The sequence below is a fragment of the Dama dama genome, chromosome 22 (assembly GCF_033118175.1).
Source record: "Dama dama isolate Ldn47 chromosome 22, ASM3311817v1, whole genome shotgun sequence".
Classification (NCBI taxonomy): domain Eukaryota; kingdom Metazoa; phylum Chordata; class Mammalia; order Artiodactyla; family Cervidae; genus Dama; species Dama dama.
In genome coordinates, this window is record NC_083702.1 from 52,947,275 (window position 1) to 52,965,120 (window position 17,846).

At 36.0% G+C, this 17,846-nt stretch overlaps 1 protein-coding gene across 7 annotated transcripts in view; it reads right to left on the minus strand.

The window, feature by feature from the left end:
* Window positions 1-17,846, minus strand: part of PARPBP (PARP1 binding protein) — a 71,545-nt gene that overhangs the window by 12,545 nt on the left and 41,154 nt on the right. For 3 of the 7 annotated variants that reach the window (XM_061125513.1, XM_061125515.1, XM_061125512.1), the window contains 3 exons: window positions 10,150-10,333; window positions 5,866-6,044; window positions 3,662-3,743 (listed from right to left, as the gene is read on the minus strand). In XM_061125513.1, the coding sequence (XP_060981496.1) occupies window positions 3,662-3,743; window positions 5,866-6,044; window positions 10,150-10,333 (445 nt within the window). Of the gene's footprint in view, window positions 1-3,661; window positions 3,744-5,865; window positions 6,045-10,149; window positions 10,334-11,121; window positions 11,263-17,846 lie in introns of those variants that run through there. The other 4 variants (XM_061125518.1, XM_061125517.1, XR_009689809.1 and 1 more) reach the window with 3 other exon arrangements.

The window sequence follows — 17,846 nt, forward strand, 5'->3', positions numbered from 1 at the left end:
TCCTCAGCTCTAAAATTCAGCATAGGTATCCTACGTAAAAACAAGTGTGCATCCAGTGCCCCAGTGTTTCCAAATTGTTGCCAGCCCCTCAAGACACCAAAATATTTATTAGTTCCTCTTTGCTTCAGTGAAGCTCCTTTATATGGGCCAAGAGCAACCCTGGCTCATACCCAAAATTGGAAAAATAATCCCAGAGAAGAAAACTCTGATAATAGACTGTTCACCTCAGAAGAACTTTACCCTCTCCAGATTTTTCGTTTATTTAAACTGCTTTGCTTACACAGCTTTCCTATGTCTTTTAAATATATTTTCCCCAACTTGTCTGCCTTTTATTTTGTTACTGTAACAGAAATGGTATTTTGTGATGATCTACTACATCCTAGTTAGCAACAGAAGCCTCCAAGTCTGTGATTTCTTGATTCTGTTCCCTCCTTGAAGGCATTTTACTTTCTCTTCAATAACATTTTGAAGGCTGCATATTTTCTGTTATCCCCCATTTTTCTGTAGCCTGAAGAAGGATGGAGGTAGAAGTAATGCTCAATAGAGGAGACAGATCACCTGAAAAAATGTCTGGGTTGGTTCTGCACTTTCTTCTAAGAATTTATTATGTATCATTTGCACTAGAAAAAGTCCCTCTACTTAGAGTCTGTATTTCATTCAAATGGAAGGCAATCATTTGGATAATTGCCACAAATCAGTATGCAGCACTAGAGCCTCCAAAGAGTCAATGTGTGAACTCCAGAGTTCATTTTCCACATTACTATGCAGTTGCCACTTCTACTATTTCTCTAAAAAGGAAAAAAAATAAAAAACACCACAAACTTAGCTGGCTTCTCAGTTTTGGAAATATTTCAGTGATAATTCTCAGGACTTTGTCAACTCACTAGCACACTATATAGGGACACTGGAGCTAGATTAAGCTACTAAATCATGTTGTGCCTTTTCCCCCTGAAATCAGTTTCCTTGCTTAGCCATCATTTTTGAAGTTTACAGTATCCAATTACATTATTTTCTGTTGTTTGCTTTTGGTGAATATTTCTACTAGGTTTTGCTATTCTGTACTCATTTTAAGTATTGAGGAGGGAAATTCTATGACTTGAACTCCATCCACCACTTTAATTTGTATATACTCAGTTTTCAAGTATCCTAAAGGTTAAACGTGGACGTCTGATTTCCTAATGCCATGAGCATTCTATTGCTGGCTGCTTATAAAGGTACTAGAGTTAGAGCCAGCCTATTTTTTCACACTACCTATCCTAATTTTTACTGTCCCAACTATGCCAAGCTTTAAAGATCCAGTGTTTTTCTGACCTGCTGACTTAAGCTATTTAGTTAACACTAATGATTATTCTGGCATAGGTATAATATGAAGGAAAATACTAGACCCAGAATAAGGAAAAGAGACGTATAGACAACTTTTCAGTTGCATCTGATAAGCAAAATACTGCTAAATCAAGCTGGAAGGAACAAAACTAATTAATTTACAAGAATCTAAGAAGGTAACTATCTCTCTAAAAAACACTGTAAGGAAAAAGTATGAAGGTACTTGTATAAACCACTTGGAAACTAGCAGTAAGAATGGGGAGAAAGCATTCTCTAAAGGTTCCTACCAAAACCATGAAGGTTCAGGAAGAACCTTCTAATTTCCTTCACAGGGGAATTTATTTGACCATCATTGACAATTTTCCAAATAAGGTACAGTAGGAAATAAAACGAGCACTTAAAATGAGTTAATGAACACTTTCCAAAGTGATTTCATAGGATTTTGTGATCAGGAGTGCCTACTTCTATTTATAAATGAGGAAATGAAAATCCAAGACAAGTTAATTTGCCCCAAATAGTAATGACATGGATATTTCACAATCAAGTATGAGCTACATCAAAATTCTAAGTTCTCTAATATTATCTACCGTTGTCTTTCCAAGACAGTATTTCAAGTATAGATTATATATTCTTTCCGTGGCTAAAAGAAAAGAAGTAAATATCAAAAGAGAAAAAGTAACAGGATAATAAAGTAATAAAAGTTGTTAAACTACTTTTCCATAGTTACTCAGTAGTAAATATTAGCAGCATTTTTTTGTTATTCCAGCAAGTATTCAACCTGGCCATGGTTCAGCTGTATACCTGGTTAACCAATGATTTTCACACTTTGCTTCCATAAAGAGTACTGTGCTATAAAATATAACCATAAACACCAATTCCTTCTTTTCTCTATTACCATTTAGTTTCAGAGCTATGTAGACTAAGCCTGCTCCACTATTAAGTAACAAAAGCAATGTAACTACAGTCTCATTAGGGCTTATCCACAGCTTCACACAATGGCATAAAATATGTCCTGGTAGTTATGATGTCTTGGATGAGGTGCTTTCTCAAGGATTTTGATTTCCTCATCTATAAACAAGACTGGATCAGATAAGCTGTTTTCTACTTCCCAAATTTTACAAATTGGTTAATAAATTTTATAGCAATTAGGTGACTCATCAGTTTCTAAAAAGCCTTCTCTCTCTTCAGGTGGATTGTCTCATTTTGATTTACTTAGTTTAACAAAATATCCCAATGATCTTTAAATGAAAATATTAAAGTTTGTCATTATCTATAGAAGGGAAAAATTAAAGAATTTGTTACATTTCTGTTTCTAATCAAATCCAAACGATAGATTGTTTTTCAAAAATCTTATGCCTTGGCTATAAGTACTTGGGTTAACAAAGAATTGGAAAGTTTTTCCAAAGAAAAATTATGCAAAACTCAATGAGGTATTCCATAGATGTTAATTACTAACAGCTACTAATAATCAATAGAAAGATCAGGCTTATTAATCTAAATATACTAAATGGATTTGCAGTATGTAGATGAAACAGATAACTAAAAGTTTTACAAATTGGGACTAACTTGCCAAATGTGAATATAAAGAACAAATTAGAGTTCTCAAGTTTTATTAAGAGATGAATAATTATTTGATAATTTAAGGATAATTGTAAATTTTACATGAAAATTTTGTTAAATGAATGAATTCCCAACCATAGAACAGTGTCTGGCATATAGCAGATACTCAATAAATACATATATTAAATAAATAAATGAGTTAAAAATAAGCTTCTTTTTGAGAAAAAGATTAAGAAAAATTTAAATGCCTAAAAACATGTTATTAACTACATATAGGCACAATGTTTCATATGTGAACAGGGATGCTAAATGAAATATAAAGACTAGCTTTAGTGAATGAACAATGTGAAATATTCTCCTTGTCTCAATCTACAATCAATTACATTCTGCCATTATGTCTTCAGACAGGAACAAAATTGCAACTACACAGACTCTCAAGATTCAGTTTAAGATATCAGAAATGTAAATGAGAAAACCATGTTCTCTTTATTTTCCCCTTCATTCACTGAAGAGATATTTATTGAGCACTTACCATAGCAGGTGCCTACTCTTTTCCTTCTTTTAGGTCCAGGGTATTGAATATGTCAGAGACAGATTAGCCAAGATTGTATTAAAAGGAAAATTTCTGTATATCAACTGTCATAATTTATTTTCTATTTAATCCCTATAGTTCCATGTATAATGTATATTTATAATATCCAGCTCAGCTCTATATATTTATTTCTTCTAAAAGCAAAACAAATTTTTATCATTTTCATGATAGTATATTAAATTGTACCTTGATTTTTTTCTCTTCCATTGACTTATGGATGCGTTCTCTTAAGGGTTTCATTGATGAATTATCCACTTGTGTGGGAGATCTACGTCCAAAAAAAGTAAAAATTTACAAACCAAAGTAGCTTTTAAATTTGTTTTCACCTCTCCTCTACCTGAAAACAGTTAAAGAATAAAAGTTTATTCTGAACCTAGTGGTTTACAATACTATATAAAAGTGTTCATATTCCTATTCTGAGAGTTCTAAATACTAATAATTTGCTTAATTAATTAGTTCAGTAACTAAACACTTGAGCTTCTACTATATGTAAGGCACTGGATAAGATGTTGTGAAGAACAGAAAGTTCACTCATTCACTGACTCCGAACTCAGGAATCTTGATCTAAGTCAGCGAAATAAGATATACACATAACTAAAATTCAAAGTAAAAAAGGACAGATGCCATTGCAGGGAAATTCAAAAGAGAAAAACATAGTTTAGAAATAGGAGGGTCAGGGAAGACACAATAGAGAAGTAGACACGGGCACTTTGGAGCCAGACAAACCTGGATTCCTCAATAAATCCATTTTTAGCTTAATAGAGCCAGAGTCATAACCCCTTAGAGTCAAAAGACCATTATATAAGAATAAAGGATAGTCTATTATAAGAAAGACTAGTTTATAACACTACATTGACTTACACTCATATACACTGTCCTTAATTTTAACATTTCAATGCAGACCATTATTTCCTAGTGGCTCAGATGGTAAAGAATCTGCCTGCAATGCAGGAGACCCAGGTTTATTCCCTGGGTCGGGAAGATCCTCTGGAGAAGGGAATGGCAACCCACTTCAGTATTCTGGCCTGGAGAATTCCAGGGACAGAGGAGCCTGGTGGGCTACAGTCCGAGGGTCATAAAGAGTTGGACGCACCTGACCGACTCACACACACACACACACACACACCATGGACTGGTGCTTGTCTGCATAATGACAACTGAAAATGCTAAGGTAACTATAAACATGTGTTTGGCCACATGACTGAGTAAAGAAAAGTATCTCTTTAAAATGGATATGGGGATTAATTTTATAGAAAATCCTATAAACACAAAATAACTTTTTCTTAGAAAATCACATAATTCAACCTAACAGAAAACTTAAACCATTAATATTTCTACCTAAAAGCAAGCTTTGTTAAACAGAAGTAAATTAACAGGAAGGAAAAAAAAATATGGTTTATTTTCTTTATACTGTTCTCTGGGATTCCACCACAGGGTATAAGTAAATCACTGATAAAATAAACTTTTATTGTAAAGGAATTAGAAGACAACATTGAATGACAGAGAATCATGAAGTTAGTCTTTCAAGAGAAAAGACAGTGAAGCACAGGAGAAAGAGCATAAAGCAATCATGGATGGATCTGAACAATTTTAGATGAAAGTCAGATTTCTAAAAGGTAGTTCAAGCAGGAAACAGAAAAGATCAAACAGGTTAATTTTGTAAAAATCCTTCACAATGTATTAAATACAATTTTAAATGGTTGTTCTAAAATTTTAAATGTTTCTATAAATGAATATTCATTAAGTAAAATATCACCAACTTACTCAGTGTTTTGACTAAATTGTTAAAACTGGAGAATATCATAATGTCTTGTACAGAATACCAAAGGTAATTTACTATTTTCTTCCTAATGTGAGGAAGAACAAGTAAATGTCAATTCCAGTGCAAGTCTGGAGTATAGCAACTCTCCTATTCTCAGGCAAAATAGCACAATCCTTGGAGCAGAGACCTCAGGTTCTGGAGAAGGACACCTCTGCCACTTGCTAACTTGGAGAAATTGCTTACTATCTTTCTCGAGTCTAATTCTTTACTTATTAAGTGGGGATACTACTAAAAGAGACTTCGTGAAGGTTAATACAAGTGAAAGCATTCAGCAATGTTTTTGACACAAATATCTTAGCAAACAAATATTTCCAAAACAAAAAACAAGAGCGAAGAAACAAAAACGACTGGTCATAAGCTCAAAAAATACTATTTTATATATGACTTCCTCACATTCAAATGTTCAATCTCCCTTTAACTAACTTTTGTTTTTTCTCTTCATACTTTTTCTGTAGTTTCCAAGTTTCCTACAATAGCATATACTTCTTTTATAACCAATGAGGTGCTTTTTCAAAAATTTCCTTTATAGACCTAACATTCACATACAGATAACTTCCACATTACTTACCTAAAAAGTGTGAGAACAGAAGTTCCATTAGGATGAACTGTGTTTTCATCGCCATACAAAAGCTCTGCTTTGTTTTTGGTAGGAGCACTGGCTGCTTCTTCATCCAAAAGAACTAGTAAAGCTTTCACGGTATCTCTGCCACAGTACGCAGTGCCGTGGTTTATGGCATGAGATTTGGGCTAGGACAAGAAATAATTTCAAGTAAATGTAATAATCACCTAGCTGGGTCAATCAACCATTCTTCTTCATTTCATGTGCTATTGTTATCCCTCCTCTTCTATTAAGCTATAAAAAATCAGCCATGAGAAGTGGCTTTAAGGCTTGTGAATATTTCTCCCTCGAACCATATTAAAATCTACCTTAGGAGCTTCCAGAAGCACCAAAAAATATAGAAAATAATATCATCAAATGAAGACATTAGATTTTGGACAAAATAGCACTAGGCTTTACGTCAAAAAGTTTAACTACAATTTATGTGACCGAGCAAGGTAATGTTCAAAATCCTTTAAGCTAAGCTTCACAATATGTGAACCGAGAACTTTCAGATGCACAAGCTGGATTTAGAAAAGGAAGAGTAACCAGAGATCAAATTGCCAACATCTGCTGATCATAGAAAAAGCAAAAGAATCCCAGAAAAACATCTACTTCTGCTTCACTGACTATGCTAAAGCCTTTAACTGTGTGGATCACAACAAACAGTGGAAAATTCTTAAAGAGATGGGAATACCAGATGACTTTACCTGCCTCCTGAGAAACCTTATGCAGGTCAAGAACAGGACAGTTAGAACAGAATACAGAACAACGGACTGGTTGAAAAATTGGGAAAGGACTATGTCAGGGCTATATATATTGTCACCCTGCTTGTTCAACATATGCAGAGTACACCATTCGAAATGCTGCACTGGATGAATCAAAATCTGGACTCAAGATTGTCAGGAGAAGTATCAATAACCTCAGATATGCAGATGATACCACCCTAATGACAGAAAGTGAAAAGGAACTAAAGAGCCTTTTGATAAAGGTGAACGAGGAGAGTAAAAAAGCTGGCTTAAAACTCAACATTCAAAAAACTAAGATCACAGCATCCAGTCCCAACACTTCAAAGCACAGATGTAGAAAAAATGGAAATAGTGACAGATTTTATTTTCTTGGGCTTCAAAGAAAGTCACAGACATTGACTGCAGCCATGAAATTAAAAGAAGCTTACTCTTTGGAAGAAAAGCTATGACGAACCTAGGCAGCGTACTAAAAAGCAGAGACATCACTTTGCCAACAAAGGTCCATATAGTCAAAGCTATGGTTTTTCTGGTAGTCTTGTATGGATGTGAGAGCTGGACCAGAAGGCTGAGCACTGAAGAACTGATGTTTTTGAATTGTGGTCCTGAAGAAGACTCTTGAGAGGCCCTTGGACAGCATGGAGATCAAACCAGTCAATCCTAAAGGAAATCAACCCTGAATAGTCATTGGAAGGACTGATGCAGAAGCTGAAGCTCCAATACTTTGACCAGCTGATGTGAACAGTCAGCTCATTAGAAAAGACCCTGATGCTGGGAAAGATTGAAGGCAGAAGGAGAAGGGAGCTGCAGAGGATGAGATGGTTGGATGGCATCACTGACTCAATGGACTTAAGTTTGAGCAAACTGTGGGAGATAGTAAAAGACAGGGAAGCCTGCGGGGGGCTGCGGTCCATGGGGTCGCAAAGAGTTGGACACGACTGAGCGACAGAACAACAACAAATGTGACCTCAGCCGCATGACTTAATCTCTCTGTTTATTTTTTCTCTCTTATACCAGAAGTGGGATTTTGGTGATCTGGTATCTGGTGATACAGCCAACCCCACAGATGGCTATAAAGATCTACTCAAATGCAAAAATAAAAAGACTAGCTGACCTTCACTCTTTCAGTAAAACCCATAAATACATCCTAAGTCCCAAGACCTGTGTTTGAAAGGTAAAAACCAATGCCTCAAAGGACCTGTAGTCTCTTTGACAAAATAAATAAGTAACCAATAAAGGCATTACAGAGTGCCAAGTGCTATTTTGAAGACCATGTATACCTTATGCAGTGGAAGCACACCAATTTACCCTGGTATCAGGGATGGTTTCACAGAGGAGACATACAGGGGTAAGAAAGAATATGGTATTTTCAGTGACCAGGTAGCAAAGAAGGGTAACATAGAGAGAGTCATGTGAGATGAGCCTGGGAAAGCTTTGTATATCAGACAAAGAAGTTACAAGTCAGTCTGTTACAAAGTTAAAACCTCTTACTTTATTAAAAAAAAGAAAATAAAATGATACTTTTTACATTTTAGAAAAGAGATAGCAATGAAGGAAATGTATAAATATATTCCAGGGTAAGACTGTTATTATACATGGGGCATGCATGTGCGCTCAGTTGCTAAGTTTGTGTCCAACTCTGGGACCCTGGGGACTGTGGCCCGCCAGGCTCCTCTGTCCATGGGATTTTCCAGGCAAGAATACTGGAGTGGGCTGCCGTTTCCTTCTCCAGGAGATCTTCCCAACCCAGCAACCAAACCCACATCACCTGCTTGGCTGGAAGTTTCTTTACCACTGAGCGACCTGGGACACAGGACCACAAATTAAAAGACTGTAATAGTCCAGCTCAGAAATGAAGAAGGTGGTAGCAGTGAACTAAAACTGTAGCAGTGGAGATAAAGAAATAGTAGATTAAAAGGGGAGAGCTGGAAAAACTTAGTAACTAGACAGAAGAATAGGGAAAACATATGATAATACTACACACAGATACACATTAAGAACAAACTTTGATGCCATTTCTGGCTGAGTTCATACCAACTAGCTAGTCGTGTGTGCTGTAAACCTCTGGGAAAGTTCCTCAGCCTCACTGTGCTTCAGTTAAATCACAGGTAAAATAGGGACAATGATAGTGCCTAACCAGAGGGCTGCTGGCCATTGTGCTTAAATAGCAAGAGTTGCCCTTTCGGGGTCATCTGTTACAGACGCACCATTTTCTTCAAGTTTCATCAACATGGTCTTGGCCTCCTTTCTCTACTTGGCTGACTTGGGCTACCAAGTGAACTGTAACATATGGCTGCTCCAGAATTTTAACAAACTGCCTATCAAAAACTGGTGCTTAATATACATTTATCATTGGTACCAAACAAGTACATACTGTTTAATACTAATTCCATTGAGAATGATAGAATTATATTTTTCAAAGATTTTCAGTGTGGATGAAAACATGAAATTAAGAACCAAGTTGTCTACATTTTTATTTCTTGTGATAGGAAATGGCAGAGACTGATGCTCTTACACATCTGCACTGTGATAGTTCCTGACATCATAAAACCTGGTTGTCATTTGAGCCAAGTTAGCCATAGGAAGTATTAATACACACAAAATACGTGGGAAAACAACCCAGAATCTATCCTGCCTTCAAATTAAACTAAAAGCATGCATTGTTACAGAAAATAGCTAAAAATAGTGCACAAGGACTGGAGATAAACAAATGAATTACAAAAATTAAGTGAAAGTCTTCCTTCATACACAGGCTATCACAATTACATCTAAGGAAAAGAGGATTTTGTTACCTGAACAGTTAAATTGCAACAAATGAATTATTGTAACACATACTCCAAAATTCTGTTTTAGAATTAAAAACACAGTAGTCAATTTCTCCTATAAAACTATATTTATAAAACCTTATAATGTTTGACTATGTTAAAAAAAAAAACAAGAAAGAGGTAAATTTTCTGGAACATATAATTAAAAGATTACTAAGTATAGGAAAAATTCCTAATATTAGCAGCAAACTGGCAACAGAGGTAGAAAATAAGAGATCATGGAAATAGAAAAATCCTATAGAAGAAAAATAAACTGCTGAATAAAAACCATTTCTGTGGTTTTTCTATGGAGTGCCTAGCCCTGGGATCATAACCAGAGAAACCACTCTTTCACATCTGAGTAAATGAGTAAATAATTGTTCTCTAAAAATAATTATTGAAAAATATGACAAAACACCTTAATATCCCTCAAGAACTATAAATTTCTAGTGCTACAAGGGATGCTGAAGATTATCCAGTGCCCTCCTTTGATAAACAGAGATAATTTGTCCCATAGATGTTATGATTTCCCCAACTTGAACATAATCCTGCATAATCCTATTGAGAAACTTACATTTTCAACATCATCTTATAACAGAGGAAACATTCTTCTGACTTAAGTAGCAATAGTAAATCATTTCTACAGCCACTAGAAAAGATAATGTTTTGTATAGAAGGATAATAAAAAATAAAAACCTCATTACCCGTGCAGGACTGATGTCAGTGGTACTAAGAGCTACATCTTCTTGTTGAGAATTGATAATATTTTTAATCCTCAAATCCAAATCTTGAGCAACTTCCTCTACTGCTTTATAAAAAGGATCCCTGCTGTTCTGGCCTTTAATCAGCTGCATCTTTATCACTGAGAGTATCCGACCCCCCGCAATGCTGAAAATAGAAATAAGATCACTTTTATAATAACATTTTGAGATGACAATATGCTTATAAGCTTGAAAATATAAAGCTCAGAGTTAATCAACACTTTTCAAAGAATATGACTTTGATCTTATGAATCAAACAGTAACACATTTAAGAAAAGCATAAGAACCATTAGAAACAAAATTTAAAAGTTTTTCTAAAGCGAGTTATTTCAATAAGGTAAGTTACTTCTTCCTTGATTTGAAAGCTGAAGGAAATAAGTTAGTTGTAAATGATATTTGATCAACTCCAGAGCCCACCCTACTGAATCACAATCTCCAGAAAAGGGTACTAAAGAGTTGCATTTATTTTGCAGTTACCACAGGTGATTCTTATGACTAGACAAGCTTGGGAAATTTTTCATGAAAAAATTAGCTCCTTGAGAAACGAACCATATTTTACTAATCTTCACATTAACTTGGCACAGAGAAGAAATAATTGATATTTCTATTGAATAAATAACCACTATCACACACAACGGGCTTCCCTGGTGGCTCAGATGGTAAAGAATCCACCTGCAAGGCAGGAGACCTGGGTTTGATCCCTGGGTTGGGAAGATCCCCTGGAGAAGGGAAAAGCTACCCACTCCAGTATTCTTGCCTACAGAATCCCATGGACAGAGCAGTCTGGTGGCCTACAGGCCATGGGGTCACAAAGAGTCAGACAGGACTAAGCAACTAAGGACAACACAGAATAGCATCACATGCAACAGGGCTTCCTTAGTGGCTCAGTGGTAAAAAATCACCTGCAATGCAGAAGACGTGGCAAGAGCTGTGGGAAGACCCCCTGGAGAAAGAAATGGCAACCAGCTCCAATATTCTTGCCTGGAAAACCACATGGGCAGAGAAGCCTGGCGGGCAGCAGTCCATAGTCATAAAGAATCAGGCATAACTGAGCAACTAAACAACAACAATACAAGCAACAGTCTGAAGTTTTTACTTGTAAAATAAAAGACATATGTTTTACTATTTTTATATTATTATTTGTGTAGAAAAGCACTTAGTTTCAACTTACACTATGGCAGACTATTTACTCTAGGGGAACATTCCACTAGGCTTGGTAGGAATCAGGGAAAATGTACAAGTACAACCCAATTTCATCCCTAAAAAGTGACAAACAAAAGTTGGAGTGGAAAGCTGGAAGCTGTGACTGGTAAGCAGGATGCATGAGGGTTTTCCTGAGGACAAAAAGTTCTAGTAGCAATGTGATAAGGACCCAAACCCTAAGTGTGAGAAATTTCCAGAGTCTGAACCTTCCAAGTGTGTAGGCATTAGTATGAGTTTTATTTATATTTATTCTACAATATTTTGTATTTTTGAAGCTTTTAAAAAAAATTTTTTTTTCTATTTGGTTATGGCATAGATATACAATTTTTTAAATTGATATGTCTCTAGCAACACCGTTAAACTCTACCATTAATTTTAATAATTTGCATTTAGATTCATATTCATATTATCACTAAATAGACTTTCATTTCTTCTGCTCAATTGTTATATCTCCTATTTCTTTTTCTTACCTTAGTACACTGAACTGGACATCTAATGTCATGCTGAAAAGAAATGAGAGCAGGAACTATTGTCTTGTTCTAAATCTTACATAATATGCTAAAACATTTTATCATTAAGTAGGTTCTCAAAGAAACCTATATCAAGTTAAAGTACTTATTCTTAGTTCATTTTACACTGAAAAGGGTAGTGGCCCTTTTGTCCTATATGTCCCAAATAGACACTCCACCTTGAGCAATCCCGGGGCTTGTCCCCCTGCTCCTTTAGACTTTGGTGGCTATAAAAACAGATCCTCCAAATCACCAAATTCAGCAAGTACTTCCAAAATAAAAGCTGGCTTCCCTTCTTGACTTTCCTCTCTGGCTTTCTTCCTTCCCATTGTTTTTGGCCTGCATTTTCATTACATTCACCTCCTAATCAATACATTTAAGAATTAGTTTATAAATATGTTATCCAGCAATATTATTTTCAATGGAAGGGTCAATCAGGGGACCTAGTCTGCCATGTATCTGTAATTAGAAGTCTGAACAAACTCTAAGAATTCTTTTATGTAAACAAACATTCATTTTACAACTGGTTTTTTTTCTTAATTTTCAATTAAAACCATAGAAAATAACTGGATGAAATGTAGTCAAAATGAAAACATAGTTAAACACTGTGTGTTTTTTTCTGGGAATCAATCTCCAATGGAAGAGTTCTGGAAAAGATTCAAAAGCATAATCAAATATGAAAGAGTGTCATAGTGTCAGTTATAAGAACAAAAGGAAAAGCTTTTAATAATATTAAACGTAAAAGTCACCTTTGCCTTCTTTTCTCATTCCTTCTACAAGACCAAATATTCTAAATTTTAAAGATGATATAATCCCCTGGATGAACTGTACTTAGGAAAAATTTGTAAGATTTGTATTTCAGATGCTTGCCAAGCTCAGCATTTTGACCCTTAACAAAATGCCACAAACACTGGTGCTATGACTTCTATTGCTATACATTCATAACAAGAGCCAACACTAGCTCTTCAAATATCTGCTCAGCAGCACAGCAGCATAACTCAAATTCTTGCTTCCAGAGTCTCAGAAACTCCTGAAGTTTTAACCCAAATGATGCCAGGACATTTGTGCTAGGCACTGGAGATACAAAATGAATATAATATTTATTTTTAAAAGGTCACAGTTGATCATTTGATACAATGAGATATGGAAGGTATAGCAGTAATTTAAGCGGGGAGGTAAGAAAGAAGGGGGTCTTCAGGAAAGCATCTCGGAAGAAATTAACTACTCTGGAAGAATGTGGGTGAGAAAGAAATAAACTAAAGTTCCTGACTACTAAATGCATCACATTAAGGCCCTGAGGCAGAAACAGAAAAATGAAGCAAGTAAGGAAAAACACAACTAAATCCTTAAGATTGAATCAAAACATAGTGACTGAAAGAGGATAATAAGCAATAATACAAATAATTGGCAATATTTTACTATAATTATTGACTATCTTTACTGTATAGAATACAGAAGGAAATCACAACCCACCTCAATATTCTTGCCTGGAAAATCCCATAGACAGAGGAACCTGGAAGGCTACAGTCCATGGGGTCACAAAGAGTCGGACATGACTGAGTGACATCACTTTCTTTCACTTACTACATTGAATGACTTGCCTTTTCCCTAACATCTTTAAGAATTTGGTAACTATTTGCCATAACAAATTATATCTTTAATAATTAAATGTGATTAAAGGTGCTATATGAAATATATCAAAAATGCTTCTGAACTATTTTGAAATGAGAAATGTAACATTAGGATTCTGGACTGGCTAATTTCAATCAGACTTAACATCCTATAAATGTATAATATTTAGTGCAATAAATAAAATGCAGGTGTGCACTGAAAAGTTGTGTAATAAAATGGGAACATAGAATTTTAAACATTTGAACAGGGAACTAACTAATTTATGTAACCTGAAACCCCTAATTTAAGATGTTTTTCAGGTGAAAGTATAGAGTGCATTTTATGGTGGCACCTACTGGCAAAGTATAGAAATGCAGCCATACTATAGCTCAGAAGGCCTGATCAACAGCTGGCAGTGGGGAGGCAAGCATGATCTTGATTCCTTCCCTGTCTGTTTATCGTCCACCTTTCCTTGAACTCAAAGATTACTGTGATTCCCTACCAGCACCATCCTATTATAAGACAAGCTACAAGGGTTAAACACATTTTTCTCTCTGAGTTGTAAGGTTGAGAGAGAGAGGCCAGGGTAAGATAACAAGCAGTGGGTGGAGAGCATAAAATGTATACATCACACTGACACTTCTGGAGTTTCATCCTGTACCTAACAAGGAATCATTGAAGGGTTTTAATTAAGGGGGTAACATCTGTTGTTTTAAAAACCCTGGCAGCAGTGAGGATGACAGGATGGAGCAACTCAAGACTGGAGGCAGAATGAACAACTCAGAGATAAGTAAACAAAAAAATCCAGGCAAAAAAGGATGAAAGACAAAAAACAGACTTTCGATGAAAAGGGGGAATACGATAGTAGCAATAGGAATAGAGGTTAAAAAAAAAAAGAGAGAAAGTATCAAAAATGCTAAGTAAGAAGAACTGATGGATCTTTGCAACTGAAGGGATAGAAAAAGCGGAAAAAAGTAGTTTAAGATATGTTCCAAATTCTGCTTGGATAGTTAGAGGAAAAGAGGCTTCATCAAGCTGGGTACTTTAGGAGGATAAGCAGGCTCGCCAGGAAAGACAAAGATTTAGTTTGGGAGATGCTAAGTCTGACGTCCCATTGAGGTAACAATATACAGGCAGTTAAAAGACGTGGGTTTTTTTGTTTTTTTTTTTTTTTTAAAGACGTATTTTTGAAGCTAGGAAAAGAGTTTGAATTTCACTGAAATATGGATTAGAATTTGCATATATGTCAGAGAGGCAGATGGAAAATAAGAGAATGACAACTCAGAAGTTAATGGGAAAAGAGTTCTATGAAAGAAAATGATCAAATTTGAGGACTCAAAAGAGACCAGAAACTATGACAGCTAGAAGATCATAAAAGAGTTTTGGTAGAATAGCTTCAGTAGAATGGAAAAGTGAATGAGTGTGAGTCAGTAAAACAGAGATAAATAAATAAGTATTGAGTGCCTACTCTATGCCAGAAACTGTGCTAGGGCTAGGGAATATTGGTGAAGAAAACCAATAAAGTCCTCAGAGTTTACAGCCTCATGAGAAACATATTTCAAATAATTAGCACTTGGAAGGGAAAATAATTGGGAATTGGAATAAAAGACAGTATGTTTTCAAGAATTTGAGCTATAAAAGAAAGAAAGTGACAAAAACAGAGATGACGACTTGTTTTTTTCTTATAATGTTTATAGACTGGGGCTAAAGGACTAGTCGGGGAAGGAAATGGCAACCCACTTCAGTCTTCTTGCCTGAGAAACCCCGTGGAGAGAGCCTGGCGGACTACAATCCATGGGGCCACAAAAGAGTCGGACATGACCAAGTGACTAAACAACAACAGAAGGACTGGTAGAAGCTGAAATTACAAAACAAAATGAATAATCAGTGAAACTCTGTCCCAATAGGTTACCTATATTAATTATACTCACTGTAGGAAATACCCTCCCTTCTCCTCTAAACTTTATGTCACCCCCATTCTCCATGTATGTTTAACTCCTTCAAGTTCATCCTTCAAGATTAAGCTCAACTGTAACAACCATTCAGGTAAATTCTCCTGACAATCTTATCCCTGGCTCCCAGAAACTAGGTCAATTGTCCTTTCCTCTGTATATCCTTCTATTATTATATAAACAGAATATATGTCTTTGGTTTGTAATAACTTTACTATTTAAAATCATGAAATGAATATATACTTAACACATGAAAAAACCATGTTACAGAAGAAAATAAAGACTACTCAATCAACTATTTAGACACCCACTTCTTCAGTATCTTCTCTAGAATATAGAGTATTAATAATTACTCATTATGACCAAATAATCCTGAAGGAAATCAGTCCTGAATATTCATTGAAAGGACTGATGCTGAAGCTCAAACCCCCCAATACTTTGGCCACCTGATATGAAGAACTGACTCCTTGGAAAAGGCCCTGATGCTGGGAAAGATTGAAGGCAGGAGGAGAAGGGGACAACAGAAGATGAGATGGTTTGATGGCATCGCCAACTCGATGGACATGAGTTTGAGCAAGCTCCAGGAGTAGGTGATGGACAGGGAATCCTGGAATGCTGCAATCCATGGGGTTGCAAAGAGTCGGACACAACTGAGCAACTGAATTGAACTGATGACAAAATAGAATATTCAAAATAATTGGCTACTAAATTGAAGAACTGAAGGTTATTCTCTTATCCAAGGTGCCTCTAAAACATACTTCTACCCTATTGTACAAAAGTGTATGTACAAATATACTTTTACCCTGTTAACTTACGCCAACCAGAAATTCCTCCAAAAAATAATGTAATCACAACAAATGGATTAAATATATGCACTTATATCTGCTCCCTTCTAAAGTACCACTAAAGCAACAAAAAAGGCAAAGATTTTAAATCCATAAAGAAAAAGAGTGTGAGAGAGGAGACAATAGTCAAGAGTAGAGACATGTTATGAAACTACAGAAAGACGAACAGCAGATGGAAAAGTGGTAACTGACTACCCAGAACAGAGAAAGCTAGAAGCCAAGAAACTGCTCAGAGAGACACCAAGAAGTAGTCATCTCAGAAACTGAAGGCAATACTGAAGGCTATGGTGAAGGTGTCACTGCAAATAAGAAAGCTGATTAACAGTATATACAAGGAACACTTAGACCCCTAAGTCTCCTGTCTTACTCTGAGCAGTCAGGACTAGTGAATTTCTCTCACTTCAGAATGGAAAGCAGGATCATGCTGAAGAAACTAAGCCAGGGAGGCTCCAGACCTAGAGGCATGAACAACTGAAGACAGAGAGACTGAGTAAAAGTCTGCATGTTCAGCTGGGTGACTCAGAATCAAGTCACCCTACTTCAAATCCCAGAATGTTGCTAGCCAGATGGACGACTTTCAGAAGGAGGCTAAAGGATGCCATTGTGGAAGTTTGTGGGTAAGTTCCAAAGGAAAGACCTGTAGCTATTTACATTTGGAGAATCCCCAATAAAAAAGCCAACTGGTGTGACTATGCTGTTCTAATCAGGCCTCATTCTTAAATATGAAACAACCGTCTAGAATCACCCCACATTTTAGGAGCACCTTTAACTTGAAAGGGGGCAAAAGAAACAAAAACACTCAACTTAGATAAAACAAAGACTATCCAGGAAGCAGATAAAAATGATCATAAAAATTAAATAATCTTAGAGATAAATAAAACATAAAGATCACATACAATCACATGTGAGAGTAATGATATTTATCTCCCATTTACCTTTTCTCAGGAAACTACTTGAGCAAAATAAAAGGTTTAACCAATAAAAAAAATAAAGTCATGAAATCCAGAAAACAAGGCAGGGGCAAAGAAAATTCACAAGGTGATAAAGCTTCATGGGTGACATTCTGAAACAGGCCTGGCAAGCAAAAGTACACAGACTGAACGAGGAAGACAGACGACTTTTCAGGAAAAAATGTCTGTAAGGGCAAAATCCAGAACTGATAGATGACCTAATAAAGAGAAGAAATTGTATAGTTTCATCAGCAAACTTTACGGTAAAGAATTAATGATAAATGTATAAAAAGCAAAGCAGAAGAAAAAAGTAATCCCTGATTTTAGAAAAAACAAAAATGTACACAAGATAGGAAGTATAATAGTAATATAGCTTGGAAAGGAGAGTGAAGTCGCTCAGTAGTGTCCGACTCTTTGCGACCCCACGGACTGCAGCCTCCCAGGCTCCTCCTCCCATGGGATTTTCCAGGCAACAGTACTGGAGTGGGTTGCCATTTCCTTCTCCAGGGGATCTTCCTGACTCGGGGATTGAACCTGGGTCTCCCACATTGCAGGAGGACGCTTTACCCT